The sequence below is a fragment of the Phalacrocorax aristotelis genome, chromosome 3 (assembly GCF_949628215.1).
Source record: "Phalacrocorax aristotelis chromosome 3, bGulAri2.1, whole genome shotgun sequence".
Classification (NCBI taxonomy): Eukaryota; Metazoa; Chordata; class Aves; order Suliformes; family Phalacrocoracidae; genus Phalacrocorax; species Phalacrocorax aristotelis.
Genome location: NC_134278.1, coordinates 115,526,739 through 115,543,168, shown reverse-complemented (window position 1 = coordinate 115,543,168; position 16,430 = coordinate 115,526,739). Strand labels below are relative to the sequence as shown.

Below are 16,430 nucleotides of genomic sequence, written 5' to 3'. Positions count from 1 at the left end.
AACAAGGATGGGCACTGTCCTGGGTGGATCTGGGTGGGCAGGGCAGTCAGGGGTGGGTCAAGGCCAGAGGGAAAAATGGCAGAGCCCTTCAGGCAGAAGCCCAAAGCAGGAACAAGCCTGGCTTTGCAGATCTGCTTGCTCCTTGTCTGAAAGCACACTGCTGCCTGCAGCTCCGTGCAGAGCTGGCTGGTGTCCCTAGCAGGGACCCCTCTATGCCTGCAGCCTGCAGGCAGTAATGCAGCTGCCTTCTGGTTGAGGATAAGATGGAGCAGCTGCTGTGGCAACCCAGAGCAGGGCACCCCAAAGCCTTCTCTGTTCCAGGGTGGGTGGAACAAGCTGCCTGTGGTAGGCTCTCCTAGGTGAGAATGGGGACAGGGCTGCTCTGGTGGATTCTGGCTAGGGTCGGAGCGGTCCATTGAGGGTGTGGAAGCAAGACCGTGCTACAGCTGTTTTTGAATGTCCTGGTTGCCCTTCTCTTGGGCAAGGGACACAGCTCCTGACCCCATGTGCAACCTGCTCCCTGCTTAGCAAGTGTTTGCCCTCCTGGGGTAAGAGAGGGTGGGTTAGAGAGCAGGTGTTCTGTGAAGCCTGGGGGAGCAGCCAGATGCCAGCTCCTGCAGTGAGGTGGTAAGGGCACAGCTTCCCCAGCTGCAGGCAGGCACAAAGGGAGGACCAGGAGCCTCATGGTTAGTAGCACCTGTTGGGATCACCACGTTCAGCCCTGACACCAAAAGGATGGTGGTGCAGAGCTTCTTCCTGGGGCTGGGCCAGGCCATGCAGAATTGGGCTGAGCTGAGCTGGTCATGCCAGGCCAAGCCATGTTGTGCTGCCCCATGTTGGACATGCTGGGCTAAGCTACACCAGGCCAAGCTGTGCCAGGCTATGCTGGGCCATGCCATGCCATGCCAGATAAAGCTGTGTTGCACCACACTGGGCTGTGTGGGACTGGGCCAAGCCCTGCTGTGGCTATGCCTGTCAGCAATGTCACCACGCGGTATAGCTGTATTGTGAGTCATGGAGGGCATGCACTGACAGCCCTGCTGTGGGAAGCTCCAGGGCAGTGGGACCTGCTTGGGGTGGGCCCTGCCGGCACCCAGCAGTAAGGGGCAGCTGATGGGGTGGGAGCTAGCCACAACGGCCAGTGCTTGCAGTGATGCCAGGGGGTTGCTGGCTATGACTGCTTGGGCTTGCAGGAGAGAGGTGGTGTGGGCACAGCTTCCCCAGGCATGAGGGAAGGAGAAGGGACCCCACAGTGGGTGACACCCGTTGGGACCACTGTGCTCAGCCCTGGTACCAGGCAGTGCAGAGCCTCACCCAGCTAAATTGGTGTGCCATGGGGCAGTGCCATGTCACCCCCAAACCCTTTCCCAGGGGAAAGTTGCTTCCTCTTCTCCTTCCAGACCTGTTTTCCACATGCACCGAGTCCTCTGCTCGGAGCAAAAGTGGAAGGAGCACGCCCAGCCCGGCGGTACCCCTCCATCCCCGGGAGCTGGGAAGAGGGTGACAGCAGACAGGACGGCACCAGCAGCCCCGGTAAATCTTTTCCTGGCAGCTGTGAGCGGTCGCTGCGCCTTTAATTCCCCCTCCCACCGCCCTCCTAGCTTTGCTGGCACATCCTGCCTGCCGAAACCACACCTTCCGCGGGGCCGAGCCGGGCCGGGCCGGGCTGGGCTGGGCTGCGCTGCGCTGCGCTGCGCTGAAACGAAACGGAACGGAACGGGTAGGGCGGTGGCAGCAGCAGCTTCCGTAAGTCCATCCTCCCCTCCGACCCCATCCCCGTCCTCATCTTTATCCGACCCCCAGCACGGGGTTAGCACCGGGGGGGGGGCCCCGCCGCCGGGCGGCCAGGGCTCCTCCGCCTCGGGGCCCGCCGGCTGCTGCCCCCGGGCTCTGAGCTGCTCCAGGCTTGCTTATCCCTCTCTCCCATCCCTTTTGTATTCCGCGGGGATTTTTGCATGAGATAAGGCAGCCGCAGAGACGCGGAGTCTTCCCAGTCAGAGCAGCGAGTACACTGGGTACCGCAGCGATCCGGGATGCAACGCCGATCCCAAGCCAACGCCTCACTCATCTCGTCGAGGGGATGCGGGAATATAAAGGGGAACTTGTGGGAAATGAGGATCTTTGTCACCGGAGGGCTGGGAAGGGCCTGAGAGCTGTTTGCGCAGTGTGGGACCCTATGGGCGGCTGTGGCGCCTGGCCCCGAGCTGAGTATGCGGCGGGATGCAGTGTCTGGGCTTGGCCTGACTGGTTTGAGGAAGGGAGCTCCTCCTTCCTTCGATCTCCAAGAGCAGCTGGCGAGCCAGAGGTCTGCAGACATTTGTGACTGGACTTCAGCAATAATGCAGTCCAGGGTTTTTTTCAGTATGTGTTACAGTGCACGAGATATTTGGGTTTCTGTGGGGACCAGTGTGTCTTTCTGCTCCCACCTGGGAGGGATCAGAGGTGCCTCCTATACCGGAAAGCATCATATTATGGTTGATTGAATGTTGCCTGGTGTGAAAACTGGAGGCTTGGGTTGTCTCTGCAAACCCTTTCCTCCCCCGTGGAGGACCTGCAGTGTCCATCAATATCAGTGGGGGGGGCTGTCAGCAATGGACCCCATTGCTTAAGGCCTTGTGTGGTTTCCACCCCATCCTGGGATCTGAAACGTTTCCCTTGCTCTGCGCTTGCGTGACCTCTGTCTCTCACTAAGTACAACCTTCCTGAGTATTTTGAGCCACAGAGCTAAGAATAACTTGCACAGTGCCCGTGTCTGGGCTGCACAGCTCCCTGTGTCCACGGCCATGTCCAGTGCCGGTAGACAGTGTGGGAGAGGGTTCAGGGAGCCTGGCAGGGGCTGCAGCCAGGAAGGGTTCCGCAGCCCTTGGCAGGCTGCGGTGTGAGTGCTGTGGAGGTAGTGAGGTGGGAGCTGGAGGCTGTGTGGGCAGCTGCATTGGGGATTCCTCCTCCTGCAGCCCCCCTGGGCTATGGGCAGCAGCTCAGACCGGGGTAGCCATCCTGCCAGCTCTGCAGGCAATGAGTGGCTCGCCACTGGGAGAGGCTGCCAGGGTGCTAGATGTGGGGCAGGAGTTGGAAGGAGGAGATGATGGAAAAGGGCTGAGCTCCATAGATTTGGGGCTTTTGAGGAGGAGAGAAAGGCTGGCGCTGCCCTGGAGAAGAATAGTGGGTTTAGAGCATCCCAGGACAGGCGGAGTGATGGAGAGGAGTAAACTTTCTTCCTGAAAAGCTTCTGGTGAGGGCAGCCCCTTGGGTCAGCAGCCAAGTTTATGCCCTATGTACATGCCAAGAGCTTGCACCCTTTTCGCTGTTGCCTGCCTTCCCTTAGCTGTCACAGCACTTCAGGACAAGGAGAGCCGCCTCTCTGGAGCCTGGCTGTACCCTGCTCCCCTGGGATGGGGTGCTGGGGAGGCAGCAGGCCAGCACTGACATCCTAGCCCACTGGTCTGAGTGGGTTGCTGGTTACTGGGTTATTTACCCCAGTACTGCTCTGCTGCCTCTCGTGGAGAAAATTCTGGAGTATTCAGTACCAGCTCTGCCAAGCAGGAGCTGAGATGGCTGGGGAGTGGGGCAGGGGGCAGGCTAAGCCGCAAACTCCAGTGGGCCCATGGTGGTGGCACCTGCCCCATGGTCCTGATGCAGGTGACCCTGCTTGCATGGGGTCAAGGTTTGACCAGATGGACCCTGAGGTTCCCTTCCAGCCTGGGCAGTATGATTGGCACGAGTGCCGGCTCCTGCCATGGGTGCCTGAGCAGGGCTCAGGAGTGCATTGAGCAGCAGGGCTCAGGGAGGGGAGTTGGGGCTTGCCCCACCACAGCAGGTGCAGTGGGGCCAGGCACACCCTGCCGCTGCGTCCTACCGGTTCAAAGCACCTGGTGAGCTGCCAGTTAAACCCCCCCGGGAGGAAGGCCTGTGACAGAGCCTTCACCAGGCCAAAGGACCTGTGTGGCTGGGGGGACTCTGCAGGGTCTGCCCTGCCCCAGTCTCCTGGTGCCAAGGTGCCCCGCTGCACCCTGCATCCCTTCCCCGGTGCCTCTCAGCAGGCTGCTCTGCCACCTCCCAGCGAGGCTTGAGTCACCCTGCATGTGCATGCGCCGGGACGGGCGTTCTGCCTCTTCCTTCCCTTGTCTTCCGCTGGCCCCGTAGATAGAGATTGAGCTGTCTGTGCCTCCTGGGCTCCTCCCTTCCTGGCCCTCTTGACTCAGTGCTCAGGCAGCTGGGGCAGCTTTGGAGGGAGAAGGAGAAGTGCCTGGGGCTGGGAGAAGCTGCAGGGCGGCCGCTGACACCCTCCCAGCTATGACGGGTGAGGAGGAGCTGGGATGAGGGAAGGTCCTGGAATGCTCTGCTGGGAGGAGAGGCTGTCGAGAGTGGAAGTTGCCTGAAATTCCTCTGAGTTTGTCCTTGCTGCGCAGCAGGGATGGGACAGGATGGGAGAGCCACAGCCTGGCCACCAGTGGCCTGCATCCTCCTAGCCGGCCCCCAAAGCCCCTCTGCTCCTTTGGTGTCCCCTAAAGACAGCAGGGCTGTGACGGCTGGGCTGGAGGCCATGGCTCGGAATGGGTCTGCTGCCAGGGATGCAATTTGGGGAGGTCCTCCTAGCACATGGGCCCACCGTGGGAATGCTCTGTGTACTGGATCTGCTTGCTGCCCCAGCATGATGCTGACAGAGAGCATGCCTGCTGTGTGGGTGGTGGGGAATTGGGGATCCAGCCTCTGAACCTGGCACTATGTGAAATGGCTTACATCCCCAAGGGGCTGCACAGGCACCAGGTCCTGCCTCAGCCCAGCCGTGCCCATTTTGTTGCAGGGAGTGGAGCTGAAGGTAGTGCTGCTGGTGCCCAGCCATGATGCCCTTTGGTGGGATGGCTGCTCGACTGCAAAGGGACCGCCTGAGAGCTGAGGGGGTTGGTCAACACGATAACGCCATCAAGTACTTCAACCAGGACTATGAGGCCCTCAAACAGGAGTGCATTGAGAGTGGCACCCTCTTTAGGGACCCCCAGTTCCCAGCCGGCCCCTCTGCCCTTGGATTCAAGGAGCTGGGGCCACACTCCAGCAAGACACGGGGGGTGCAATGGAAGCGTCCATCGGTAAGTGCTAGACTTGCTTCTCCTCGGGCTGGGCTGGCATCCCTGCCCTGCAATGTCTGCACTGAAGTGGTTTGCCAAGCTGCAGCCTGGCCCTGGCCTGCTCCTCTCAGTGCTCAAAGTCCCTCGAGTGCTTCATAGCCTTCTTTCCCAAGGGCCTAGGGCAATGCCCCATGAGCGTGTGCTCAGAAACACATCATGTCTAGCAGGCCATGCTTCCTCTGGGCAGCAGACTGGGTGCTTTTAAATGGGTGGACTATATCACAGCTTCTAGGTGTCATGGCACAGATGTGTCACCCTCCGTGACTGGGGCTTCTGAGGGTGTATATCCCCTGGTGCCATGAGTGCAAGGGGAATGCCATTTGTCTATCCAGCCATGTCCTCCCATGGCTACAGCAGAAGATCTTGCCTTGCCTTACTGTGATGGCCTTGGGATTGCAGTCAAGCAGATTTCCCTGGCAGAGGGCAGGTGGGGTACATCTCTCGGGGACCGTATACCCTTCCTCCCAAGTCAGAGCTGCAGCAGGTGCCAGCCCCCCCAGAAGCCCAGGCACTGCTGAGATCCAGCACCAGCATCTGATTCTCTCCTCCTCCTGCAGGAATTAGTGGATGACCCTCAGTTCATTGTTGGTGGTGCAACCCGGACAGACATCTGCCAGGGGGCTCTGGGTGAGTGCTGGAGCTCTGTTCCCGGACCTTGGTCTGGAGAGCAGTGGCTGGGGAGGGTTGGCGTGGCTGGAGAGGTGTTTGCGTAAGGTTTAGCGTGGACCAGTTTCACAGCATCTTTCCCCAGGCCCATGCAATGCATTTTCATGCCAGCCTCTGTACAACTGTCTCCATACGAAAGGCTCCCTTCCCATTTAGTGCAGCTGAAGCTGGAAGGTGGGGGACACCTTGTGCCTCCTGGTGGCTCTAGGTTAAGGCTGCACCAAATGGGTTGATGTGTGCACAGCCTGACCATGCTAAGATCAGGGGAGAAGCCAGGTGGATCCATGCCTGACACATGCCAATACCAATGCCAGGAGCTGCTCCAAAGAGCTCCCTGCTTTGGTAAATGGTGAGGGATGGCAGCTGAATGGCAGTAACAGACTGAGGTGAGGATGTGCTTGTCATGACCAAGTGCTTGCAAAGCAATGCAATGTAGCAGAAGAGAATTGAGAGGAGAGCTATGGAGTACAAGTGGTGATTTGTCATTTCTCCAGGGGTGTCTCCCAAGGCAAAGGCACTAAGACGAGGAGAGCAGTGTTAATGGGCTTGGTAGGCTGACAGGGCTGGCTACTGGGATTTCATGGTCATTGGAACCAGATCTGGGTACCGCTAAGAGTGTCGTTCAGATCTGGATCAAGTTGAGTACTTGATTGGGAGTATCATGTACCTTAGCACACAGAGCACGCTGGTTTCAGGGCTGACCACATTTAATGCATCAAGTAATTAGAACAAACTTGAGGTGGCAACTAGAGAACATAACAGCCCAGAGCACTGCTGTGGTGTTCACCTGGTCATTAAAAAGTATGAAATGCCATTTTGTCAAACCACAGCCAGATCATGAGGTTATCCATGCTCTAGGCTAAGGTGTGGCAGGCTTCAAAGGCAAAAGAGAAAGGGGAACTAAGGCAAAGAATTTAAAGACCATTGCTGGCCTGGAGCAGCGCTTGTGGTTAAGAGCACTTGGAAGGAAAAGCGCAGTGGTGTTGCTTGCAATTTGAGAAGCCGGGGCAGCAGCATTAAACCTCTCAGTTGATAAAATATATTTTTAAATGGAAAGTGTAATTCTGCTGCAGAACAACTCACTCTCTGAGATGTGGAGGGCAGTCGTACGAATGAGTCCCAGGAGGGTCTAGATAAACGGCTGCAGGAGGGGTCTGTTGGTGCTGACTGTACATGGTGGTCTGGATACAGGCTCCAGGTCAGGAAGGAACATTCCCTGTTGCCTTGAGCTAATACTTCTCTCTGAGGCAGGCTGAACGAGCCCGGCTCCCTGAGATATGTTTTTCTGATGGACCCTCTCTGGTTTCTCCACATGCTTTTTGAGCTGTGGAGAAACATAGGGGATACCCAAATATTTGCAAGGGGAGCGTGCTGTGGGCCTCTACACATCCACTGCCTACCCACACAGCTAGGGAGGTGGTGGGTGCTCACACCATTTTCCTCTCCTTCCCCAGGCGACTGTTGGCTGCTGGCTGCCATCGGCTCCCTCACGCTCAATGAGGAGCTCCTGCACCGCGTGGTGCCCCATGGGCAGAGTTTCCAGGAGGACTATGCTGGCATTTTCCACTTCCAGGTGGGCTGGGGGCTCCTGGCCCTCCACGGCTGGTGGGGTGGGAGCAGGAGGGATGGCGGTGGGTTGAGGGCATCCCTCAGGGGTAGGGATGAGCAAGTTGTGTCATGCTCCGAGCTCACCCCACTCTCCTGGCCACCCAGATCTGGCAGTTCGGTGAGTGGGTGGACGTGGTGGTTGATGACCTGCTGCCCACCAAGGACGGGGAGCTCCTGTTCGTGCACTCAGCAGAGTGCACCGAGTTCTGGAGTGCTCTGCTGGAGAAGGCCTATGCCAAGTAGGTACCCCCGTGGCGGGCACACGGGTGGGTGGGGGACAGGGCACCTCACTGTACGGAGCTGAGGGGTGGGGGTCTTTTCTATCCCTGGCCTTTGTGCTGGGTGCCTGGGGAGCAGCAGTGTGCTATGTCCTTGTTGCCTCATGCACCCATCTTGCTGTCTGGTGCTCAGGCTGAATGGCTGCTACGAGGCGCTCTCAGGGGGCAGCACCACTGAGGGCTTTGAGGACTTCACTGGTGGCGTGGCAGAGATGTACGACCTCAAGAGGCCTCCACGCAACATGAGCCACATCATCCGCAAGGCACTGGAGAGGGGTTCCCTGCTGGGCTGCTCCATCGACGTAAGTGGTGCGCCAGGATGAGGCAGGGGCTCTGCCCCACCGATGGCCAAAGCAAGGCCTCACAGCCTGAGACTGTGTCAGCAGTCCCCTCACTGGGACACTCAGCAGGAGGTTACTTTTTTCCCCTCTTAGCAGAGCACCTTTTCCAGCACCAGTGTGGCATCCCCAGGGCACAGTGAGTGGGGCTGCAGCCCAGCTGCTGGGAATGGACTCCTTTGGATGGAGTTGGAGTGTCCATCTTGAGCATGGGCTGTTGAACAAGGGTCTGCCTATAGCTCTGGCCATGTCTTATGTCAGCATCTGAGAATTATCTGCCTGAAAATTATCTGGAGCAGGGTTTTCCATCCATTCCCTCTCATGAAATCCTTTTCTTGCTTTCTGAAGTTTGGGTCGTTCTTCAGGGTCTTCTGGCTGGGAAACTGTCCTTGCATCATCCTCAGCTGGTACCTGCTGCTTCTCTTGGCTGGAGCAGCGCAAAGCAAGTGCAGTTCTCCATGCAGTAGAGGAAAGGGGTAGGGATAGGACTACATGAATTTAATCATATTTACTTTAGCTTTGCACATTCTTTTCAGATCACAAGTGCCTTTGATATGGAAGCAGTGACCTTCAAGAAGCTGGTGAAGGGCCACGCCTATTCTGTCACAGGCTTCAGAGACGTGAGTTGGCTATATGAGACTTCAATAGCAATAAAATAGCTTGGGCAATGGCATGGGCTCAACCTCCTGTGTCTGGTGGCTGGCAGGTGAACTATCGGGGTCAGCAGGAACAGCTCATCCGCATCAGGAACCCCTGGGGTCAGGTGGAGTGGACTGGAGCCTGGAGTGATGGGTGAGTTGGACAGATGGGACTTCAGTCCTGCTGCTGGCAGGCCAGCGGGCACTGCACACACACAACAATCGAGTGCACGGCACTGTTGAGGGGAAGTTTGGTGTGCAGTGCCCTTTGCATCAGTGAGAGGGGCAGTTGAGGGCCAGCTCTGAAGTGCCCTTCATTCACCTTGAGTAGTCCTCATGAAATTGTCTCTCTCCTGCTACTCCAGCTCCTCTGAGTGGAACAATATTGATCCTGGCGATAGGGAAGAGCTGCAGCTGAAGATGGAGGATGGAGAGTTCTGGTGAGTGCTAGAGCAAACTGCTGCTCTTCTTCAGAACCCAGCCTGGCAAGGGGCAGAGGAAATGGGGAGGGATCCTGTGGTCCTGCTTCACCTGAAACACGTGACCTGCCTTTATGAACTGGCTTTCTAGCGCCAGAGAGCCTGCTAGCATTTTCTCATCTGATCTAGTTAATAATTTTCCTCTCTTCAAGGAAATTCAGCCCAACTAAATGCAAAATAAACATCTAGGAATGGTAAACACCCCTTCGTTCCCAAACCCATCAGCAGGCTTTAAATGAGCCGTAACTGCTCAGGGTAAAAGATCTTGCTGCCACTTAATTCTCCCAAAACATTGGCTGGGTCCAGAGCTGCTAGCGCTCTCCTCCCTCTGCCTCAGCGATGCCCTGGCCTCAGCCTGTGCCTTCCTCCTGCAGGATGTCTTTCCGGGACTTCATGAGGGAGTTCTCCAGGCTGGAGATCTGCAACCTGACCCCCGATGCCCTCACCAAGGATGAGCTCAGCAGGTGGCACACGCAGGTATTCGAGGGCACGTGGCGCCGGGGGAGCACTGCCGGTGGCTGCAGGAATCATCCAGGTACCCCTCCCCCCTGCATCTTTGCTCTTGGCAGTGTGATTGAGCCAGGTGTCTCATCCACATGTCCTCTTCCTCTCAGCCACATTCTGGATCAACCCTCAGTTTAAGATCAAGCTGTTGGAAGAGGATGATGACCCCGGGGACGATGAGGTGGCCTGCAGCTTCCTAGTGGCTCTGATGCAGAAGCACCGGCGGCGGGAGCGGCGAGTCGGGGGCGACATGCACACTATTGGCTTTGCTGTCTACGAGGTAACTCCTGCCCACCCCAATGCTGCTTCCTTGGGACTAGCTTAGCCCTGCCTGGGCCTGGCACCCCAGCCCCAAGGAAACCTTTCCTACCTGCTTTGTCTGGTCTGTGGGTTGATGCCAATTGTCTCATGCCCCCCACACTGTAAGGGATGGGGGCAGGTGCTGGGATTCTGATTTTTTTTCTCCTTTTCTCTCTTCTCTGCAGGTTCCTGAGGAGGTACGTCCTGAGCTGCCAGAGCCTACCCCCTCTTGGAGGAGAGCACAAGAGTGGGCAGGAATGGGTTAAGGCACATGCATGCACACATGTGCATCCAGTGTTGTGGGAGCAACCACCACTCTGGCAGTGGCTAGGGTGCTAATGGGAGCTGGGCACCTCCATGTGTGAGGGATGGCTCATGCTGGGATGGGCAGGGTGGGGATGTCCTGCCTAATGGGACTGGCTTTGGTCCCACCACTCCCTGTGGGTCCCCCCCATTGCAGGGCTGTGGTCCACAAGCACGTTCATTCCCCCAGGCCCAGGGCAGCCAGAATGTGCATTTGAAGAAGGACTTCTTCCTGCGAAACCAGTCACGGGCACGGTCTGAGACCTTCATCAACCTGCGGGAGGTGAGCAACCAGATCCGGCTGCCTCCTGGCGAGTACATCGTTGTGCCCTCCACCTTCGAGCCGCACAAGGAGGCCGACTTCATCCTGCGGGTCTTCACTGAGAAGCAGTCAGACACGGCGTGAGTCCCTGCCTGGCCAGGGGACACCCTGTGTCTGTGAGTGGTGGGACATTTCCCCACTGCAGGCAGCCTGCTGGCTGGGGACCCCGCTCATTACTTTGGTTTCCTCCTTTCTTCCCCCAGGGAGCTGGATGAGGAGATCTCGGCAGACCTGGCAGATGAGGTAGGAGCCGCTGCTTTGGTTCAGTTGGTGCCGAGGGTCTGGGGCTTGGGAGAGGGAGCTGCAGGCAGGCGGTGACTGCCTGGGTTTGGGATGTCACTGTGGCAGGAGAGGGGCTGGCAGGGTCAAGGTGATGGGGATGTGGGAAGTAACAAGTGAGAAAAAGAAGAACTTCCCTTCCAGTTTGGGTATGCTGAGCCTAGGAGGCAGGGCAGAGCCCAGGTTTGACCACTAACATTTTCTTTCTGGCCTGCATCCCCCCAGGAGGAAATAACTGAGGATGACATAGAGGATGGCTTCAAGAACATGTTCCAGCAGCTGGCAGGGGAGGTGGGTACAGCTGCACTGAGCTCTGTGTGGCCATGGCCTGGGGAGGGGATGGGATGGGACCACTGGCTGTGAGAGCTCCAGCCCACCCCACAGTCGCTCAGTCCCATCCTGCAAACAAGTCCATCTGTGCTGTGGTTCAGCCCAGCTGACTCCAGGGGTAGTGTGATGGGAGCAGATTTGGGGAAGGGGCATCTATCTGTGGCCTGAAGTCTCCTGGGCATGGTGGAAACGCAAGGGCACCCTGATGTTTTGTGACTGAGGCAGAGATGTTTAGGCAGGAGGGGGGAATGGCCACAAGTGGGGTGGAGAGCAGGCAAGGGTTGCTGCTAACTCTGCTCCTGCTGCAGGACATGGAAATCAGCGTCTTTGAGCTCCGGACTATTCTGAACAGAGTCATCGCTAGACGTAAGTGCTGTACTTCCCACCCCTTGCTCCCTGTGGCCCAGGCCTGCTCAGCAGGTTGGGTTTTGATGCACATGCTCAACCTCATCCTTCCTCCTCAGACAAAGATCTGAAGACGGATGGGTTCAGCTTGGACTCCTGCCGCAACATGGTCAACCTGATGGATGTATCCTCTTGACACTGCGGGTAGGGACCAGCTTCCCTGGTGCTCAGCCTGCTGGCAGCAAGACTTCCATGGGAGCTGGGGCTTGGCTCTTTGGCCATGCCGAGGCTGCTCATTTGGGGGAAGGAAGGATGGATTGGGTCCTTGTGTCTTCAGGGCCATCTGCCTTAGACCCCTGTGCTTTAGCAGCAGGTCTTTTGGAAAGGGCCATCAGTTCTCCTGCTTGCTTTGGGCCCTAGCTCGCTGCCAGAAGCTCAGCCCTGCCCCACTCACACCTGCAACCTTCCCCTCCAGGAGGAAGTGTCCTGTGCTTCCCTTCCCTGCAGGCTCCCCAGCCTGACGTGCCATGATGCCACCCAGCCTTTGAGGCACTCCTGGAAGGGAACAAGGTTTGTTGGGCTTCTTTCCCCGCAAACCATTCTGTCCACCAGCTGAGGATGAGAGTTATAAAGCAACAGGAGCCATTGCCTGTATTCTTGCATGCACAAGGACATGTAGCTGAGGGGTCCGGCAAGGGTAGAGGAGCAGCTCCGAGCCCTTCTTCAGCCTGGCCCTGCAGCATCCCCTTTTGCTGCAGGCCAGACCAGTTTTGCTCTGAGGACAGCACAGTGGTGTGCTTCCTTCAGCAGCAGCGTGGCTGCTCCCAGGGAGTGGCATGGCAGCTAGCTTAAGTGTTGCACTTTCCCCGCTGGGTTGCAGGCTCTGATTTTGCTGATGCTGCAGGACAGAGTGGGGAAGTTGGGGGAAAATTGGGCAGGCCAAGTGTGGCCAGGCTTTTCTTGACTCAGGTGTCTGGGATCTGATGGCTTTGCCTTTACGCCGCCCCCTTTTGCTGGCTTCTTTCTCCTTGACCCTCTGCTCCCCAGAAAGATGGCAGCGCCCGCCTCGGGCTGGTGGAGTTCCAGATCCTGTGGAACAAGATCCGGAGCTGGCTGGTGAGGAGGAGCAGGGGGCATGGTGCACTGCACAGGGGTAGCACCCCTTCTGGGGCAGCAGAGTGAGGGGACAGCCAGGCTGGAGGCCGCAGGAGAGCCTGCCCTTCACATCCTCCATGATGTTTTTGCAGACGATCTTCCGCCAGCATGACCTGGATAAATCAGGCACCATGAGCTCCTATGAGATGCGCATGGCTCTAGAGTCAGCCGGTAGGTCTGAAGAAGGATGGGGCTGGGGAGGGGGCTCCTGCTGTTGGATACCTGTCCCAGGTAGCTGGACAAGGGTGAAACCAGCCTATAGTGCATGCTTGAAGCCAGCCTGTTGTGTTAGTGAGATGTTGCCCATGCCTGCGCTGGGCTCTCTCCATTCCAGCTGTGCCAAGTGCTGAGGCATCAGGGTTAGGGATGCACACAAGGTGATCCCAGCCTCTGTCCTCCTCTGACGTTCAGGGTCCCATACTGGTGAAGCAGAGGCCTGGGGTGGATCAGTGAGCTAACTAGTCATGGTTCCGGGGAGAACATCCCCTCTTCCTGCTGAGGCTGGAGTCAGTGCCCTTCCCTGGGTGGGTTGATGGTCCCTTTGGGTGGGGGCATGGACTTTCATAGTTACATCCTGCTCTCCTGCCTCCCTGGGGTGCTGACTGCTCTCTGCCTTGCAGGTTTCAAGCTGAACAACAAGCTCCATCAGGTGGTGGTGGCCCGCTATGCAGATGCTGACATGGGCGTGGACTTTGACAACTTTGTCTGCTGCCTCGTTAAGCTGGAGGCCATGTTCAGTGAGTGCCGGCCCCGGGGCAGGGAGGGCAGGGACAGAAGGACAGGTTGCTCACCTTGCTCTTGTGCCCTTGCAGGGTTCTTCCACAGCATGGACCCCGAAGGCACTGGCACTGCCGTCATGAACCTCTCTGAGGTGAGAGCTCAGCCCGGTGGTGAGGTGGGCCCAGAGGTGGGGTGGGAGACAAGGGGACAAGGCACTAAGGTGAATGGTGCACCTGGGATGGGTGGTAGAAAGCCCTCCAGCCTCTTGGGTAGGGAAAGAACCCATAAAAGATAAAGATGAGAAAACAGGATTGCTTCAGGCTCCATGTTTCTTGGAGGGCTGTCAAAGCTGACACATAAAGGCATGTCAAAAATGCACCAGCCCTGACTCATCCCTTCTCCCTCTCCTTCCCAGTGGCTGCTGCTGACGATGTGCGGCTAGGAGCCACGACAAATCTGCTGCGGCTGGGAGACCCCAGTGGGCCAGGTCCTCTCCAAGTGCCTCCCCTTGGATCTGTGGACATAGGATACTCTTCCCCCCCTTGCTCCACCCCATGCTGAGCCACCAGCCCTGCCTCCCACCAAGCCTCACACCACCCTCTCCGGTGAACCAGGGGTCAAGGCAGGCAGGGGATCCCCTTCTCCTCTCCTGGGCTGGGCTTCTTTCCACTCTTCCCCACCGCCTACCCCAGAATAGGAGGTGGGCAAACAGCATGGGGTACACGTGCAGGGATGCACCGAGCTTGGTGAGAATGAAGGAGCAGGCTGGGGGCCAGATGCAGACCAGGGAGAGGCAGGAGCTGCAGGGGGAAGAGAGGGAGAGACTCATATTGCTTGCTTTAGTGCTGACCCATTCCCGCTGGCATGCATTGCCTGTCTCTGCGCACACCTGGGAGCATCAGTAGGTATTGCCTTGCTCAGGCAGAGGCGGTGGGTTCCTGGGGAGCCGGAGTGGCCTTCTGGGAGGAGTAAGGGCCATACTCTTGAAGCCTTTGCACTGCACTCATCACCACTAAGCACAATCAAAGCATGGAGCCCACTGGCTCTTTCTGTGCGGCCTTCAACACATCCCTCCCACCTCTGTGCCCCTGCCTTTGCCCCACCACTGGGTCAAGCCCTGCAACTTAAGCACTGAATGTTTGGGGGCTCCCCTGCCACGTGAACACATGCCACCCTGTAGTGCAGCAGAAGCTCCTCTCTTCCACATGGGTACAGCAATGCTACTACCATCACAGCGTTTTGGCCTCTCTTCCCATCCCTGGGAGTGCCTGGGGCATCTGCTGACCCTGCTTATGGCCCACAGCAGGGCTGGGGGGGCCAGCATCCAAGGGACGATGCCTTCCCCCAGAGAGGAGGGGGTGGTGGTTTGGCGGGGTTGTTCTCCTGCACACAGTTACGTTTTTTTTCCTTTCCTTTCCCTCACCCTCCCACTGTGTTACTCTCCTCTTCCCTTGGGCTCCTTTCCCCAGGGCAGATGGGCTCTAGTGCCAACATATTTGGACTTCTCTGTGTTCCTCCACTCCTCTCACCTTCTTCTGGGATAATGGGGTGGCTCTAGCTTGGCGGTGGGTGATAGTCCCCCCACTTTGCCCTGTAGAGGCAGGCAGGCAGTTAGCTTCCTCCAGACCCCTATCGTCGCTGGAGGATGCACCTGCAGCAATAACCACTGCTGCCCACCTGCAGCTCTGCTTCCTTACCCTGCTCACTGCGCACTCCAAGAATAAATGGAGATTTGTTCGATGTGTGGCCCAGGCAGTGACCTGGGAGTCATGTCCTCCCTCCGCTCACCACGGCCTGGGCTGGGGGGATGAGGAAGCCAAGCCCAAGGCACACTGCTTGCCCAGCCTGGGCCATGGGTGGAGGAGCACCACCAGGTACAGGTCTTACCATGGGGATGGGGGGGAGAGTCCATATCCCCTAGGATTTTATAAAACTCACCTCTTTCTTAGCAGGAGGGTCTTAGCACCAACACATAGGGGCAGCAGAGAGAGGTTTAAGGGAGCAATGCTCTTCAAAGAGAGCAAGCAGGATGCTGTTAGCAGGGCTGCTTGGTTATTCGAGGGATTCTTCAAGCGGAGGAAAACCCAGTGCTTTTTTCCCTGGTGTTGCTGGAAGGAGGATTGTGTAAGTGCCAGGCTGGGGGCCTGGTGCAGCTTCACCCCAGCCTGTGCTGCTGCTCAACTAGGGGAGCCCTGGGTCTGGCCACTGTGTCCCACAGGCCTCCCCAGGGCACTACTGCGTACCTCTGCCATGCAAGCAGCTGGAGTAGTTTAAACTCACCATCCCTGCATTACTAGCAGCTCAGCAGCTGCTGAAGGCAGCCGGCAAGGCTGGTTTTGGCCCCGTGGACTTTGCACTGGGGTGGATTAACATTGATCATGGTTTGCTGCCCTGGCTGGCCCCTTCCCAAGGTCTCTGCTGGTGGCAGAGCTGGGGTCTGCTCTTAAAGAAAGGTGTCTTAGGGAGGTTGGGGAGGGGAAAGAGGGTTACTTGGATAGGATGGAGATAATTGTGAAGCTGGTGGAAGTAGAGGGCAGCCTGGAGCTCTGGACCCTGGAAAGGGACCACATGAGGTATGTGACCCCTGGATAGGGGCCATGAGAGGCCGGTGTTTTCCCCTGCTTCCTTTGAGGCCGTGCAGCTTACAGCTGGAGGCAAAAACCTACCAGGAAAACAACAGTGGAGGGCTGGGTGGTGGGGCTTTTCACTGCATGGCTCAGAGCAGGACTCGCTGTCAGTATGTGCCTCCTGCCCCTTGCTGACACCCCACAGATGCATCGCAGCCCAGCCAGCCCCAGGGGCGCTTGGCATTTGGAAAAGCAGTGTGTTCACACACCTTATCCCCCTGGCATCTCAGTATTCCTCATGTGGGTGCCCTTTGTGCCAGCACAGCTCTCTGGGACCGCTCTCCCCATGGTGTGGCAGCACCCAGCTTGGAGGCAAGCCAACGTGGCTCAGAGCTCAGAGAGGAGCTGAGGTGCGAGGACAGCTCCAGCGGGAGGGAGCGTGCCCCCAGCTGCCTCCCCAGGCTGCCCTCCG

General features: G+C 57.8%; 1 protein-coding gene across 3 annotated transcripts; it reads left to right on the top strand.

Annotated features, from left to right (window-relative positions):
• Nucleotides 1-1,478: 1,478 nt before the first annotated feature.
• On the top strand, nt 1,479-15,131 carry CAPN11 (calpain 11). 3 transcript variants are annotated; one of them, XM_075089189.1, is made up of 22 exons: nt 1,627-1,746; nt 4,805-5,087; nt 5,684-5,753; nt 7,247-7,365; nt 7,506-7,639; nt 7,812-7,980; nt 8,553-8,636; nt 8,723-8,808; nt 9,020-9,094; nt 9,508-9,668; nt 9,748-9,917; nt 10,123-10,134; nt 10,431-10,642; nt 10,766-10,805; nt 11,067-11,132; nt 11,480-11,537; nt 11,636-11,700; nt 12,564-12,632; nt 12,764-12,842; nt 13,292-13,408; nt 13,484-13,542; nt 13,807-15,131. In XM_075089189.1, exons 2-22 carry the CDS (start codon nt 4,842-4,844, stop codon nt 13,831-13,833), a joined length of 2,118 nt encoding a protein of 705 aa, XP_074945290.1. In that variant the 5' UTR covers nt 1,627-1,746; nt 4,805-4,841; the 3' UTR covers nt 13,834-15,131. The 3 variants fall into 3 exon arrangements, with proteins under 3 accessions (XP_074945293.1, XP_074945290.1, XP_074945292.1); XM_075089191.1 differs by lacking the exon at nt 1,627-1,746 and adding an exon at nt 4,155-4,300; XM_075089192.1 differs by lacking the exon at nt 10,123-10,134 and having other exon boundaries at nt 1,479-1,746; nt 9,748-9,926.
• The last annotated feature ends 1,299 nt before the right edge of the window (nt 15,132-16,430 follow it).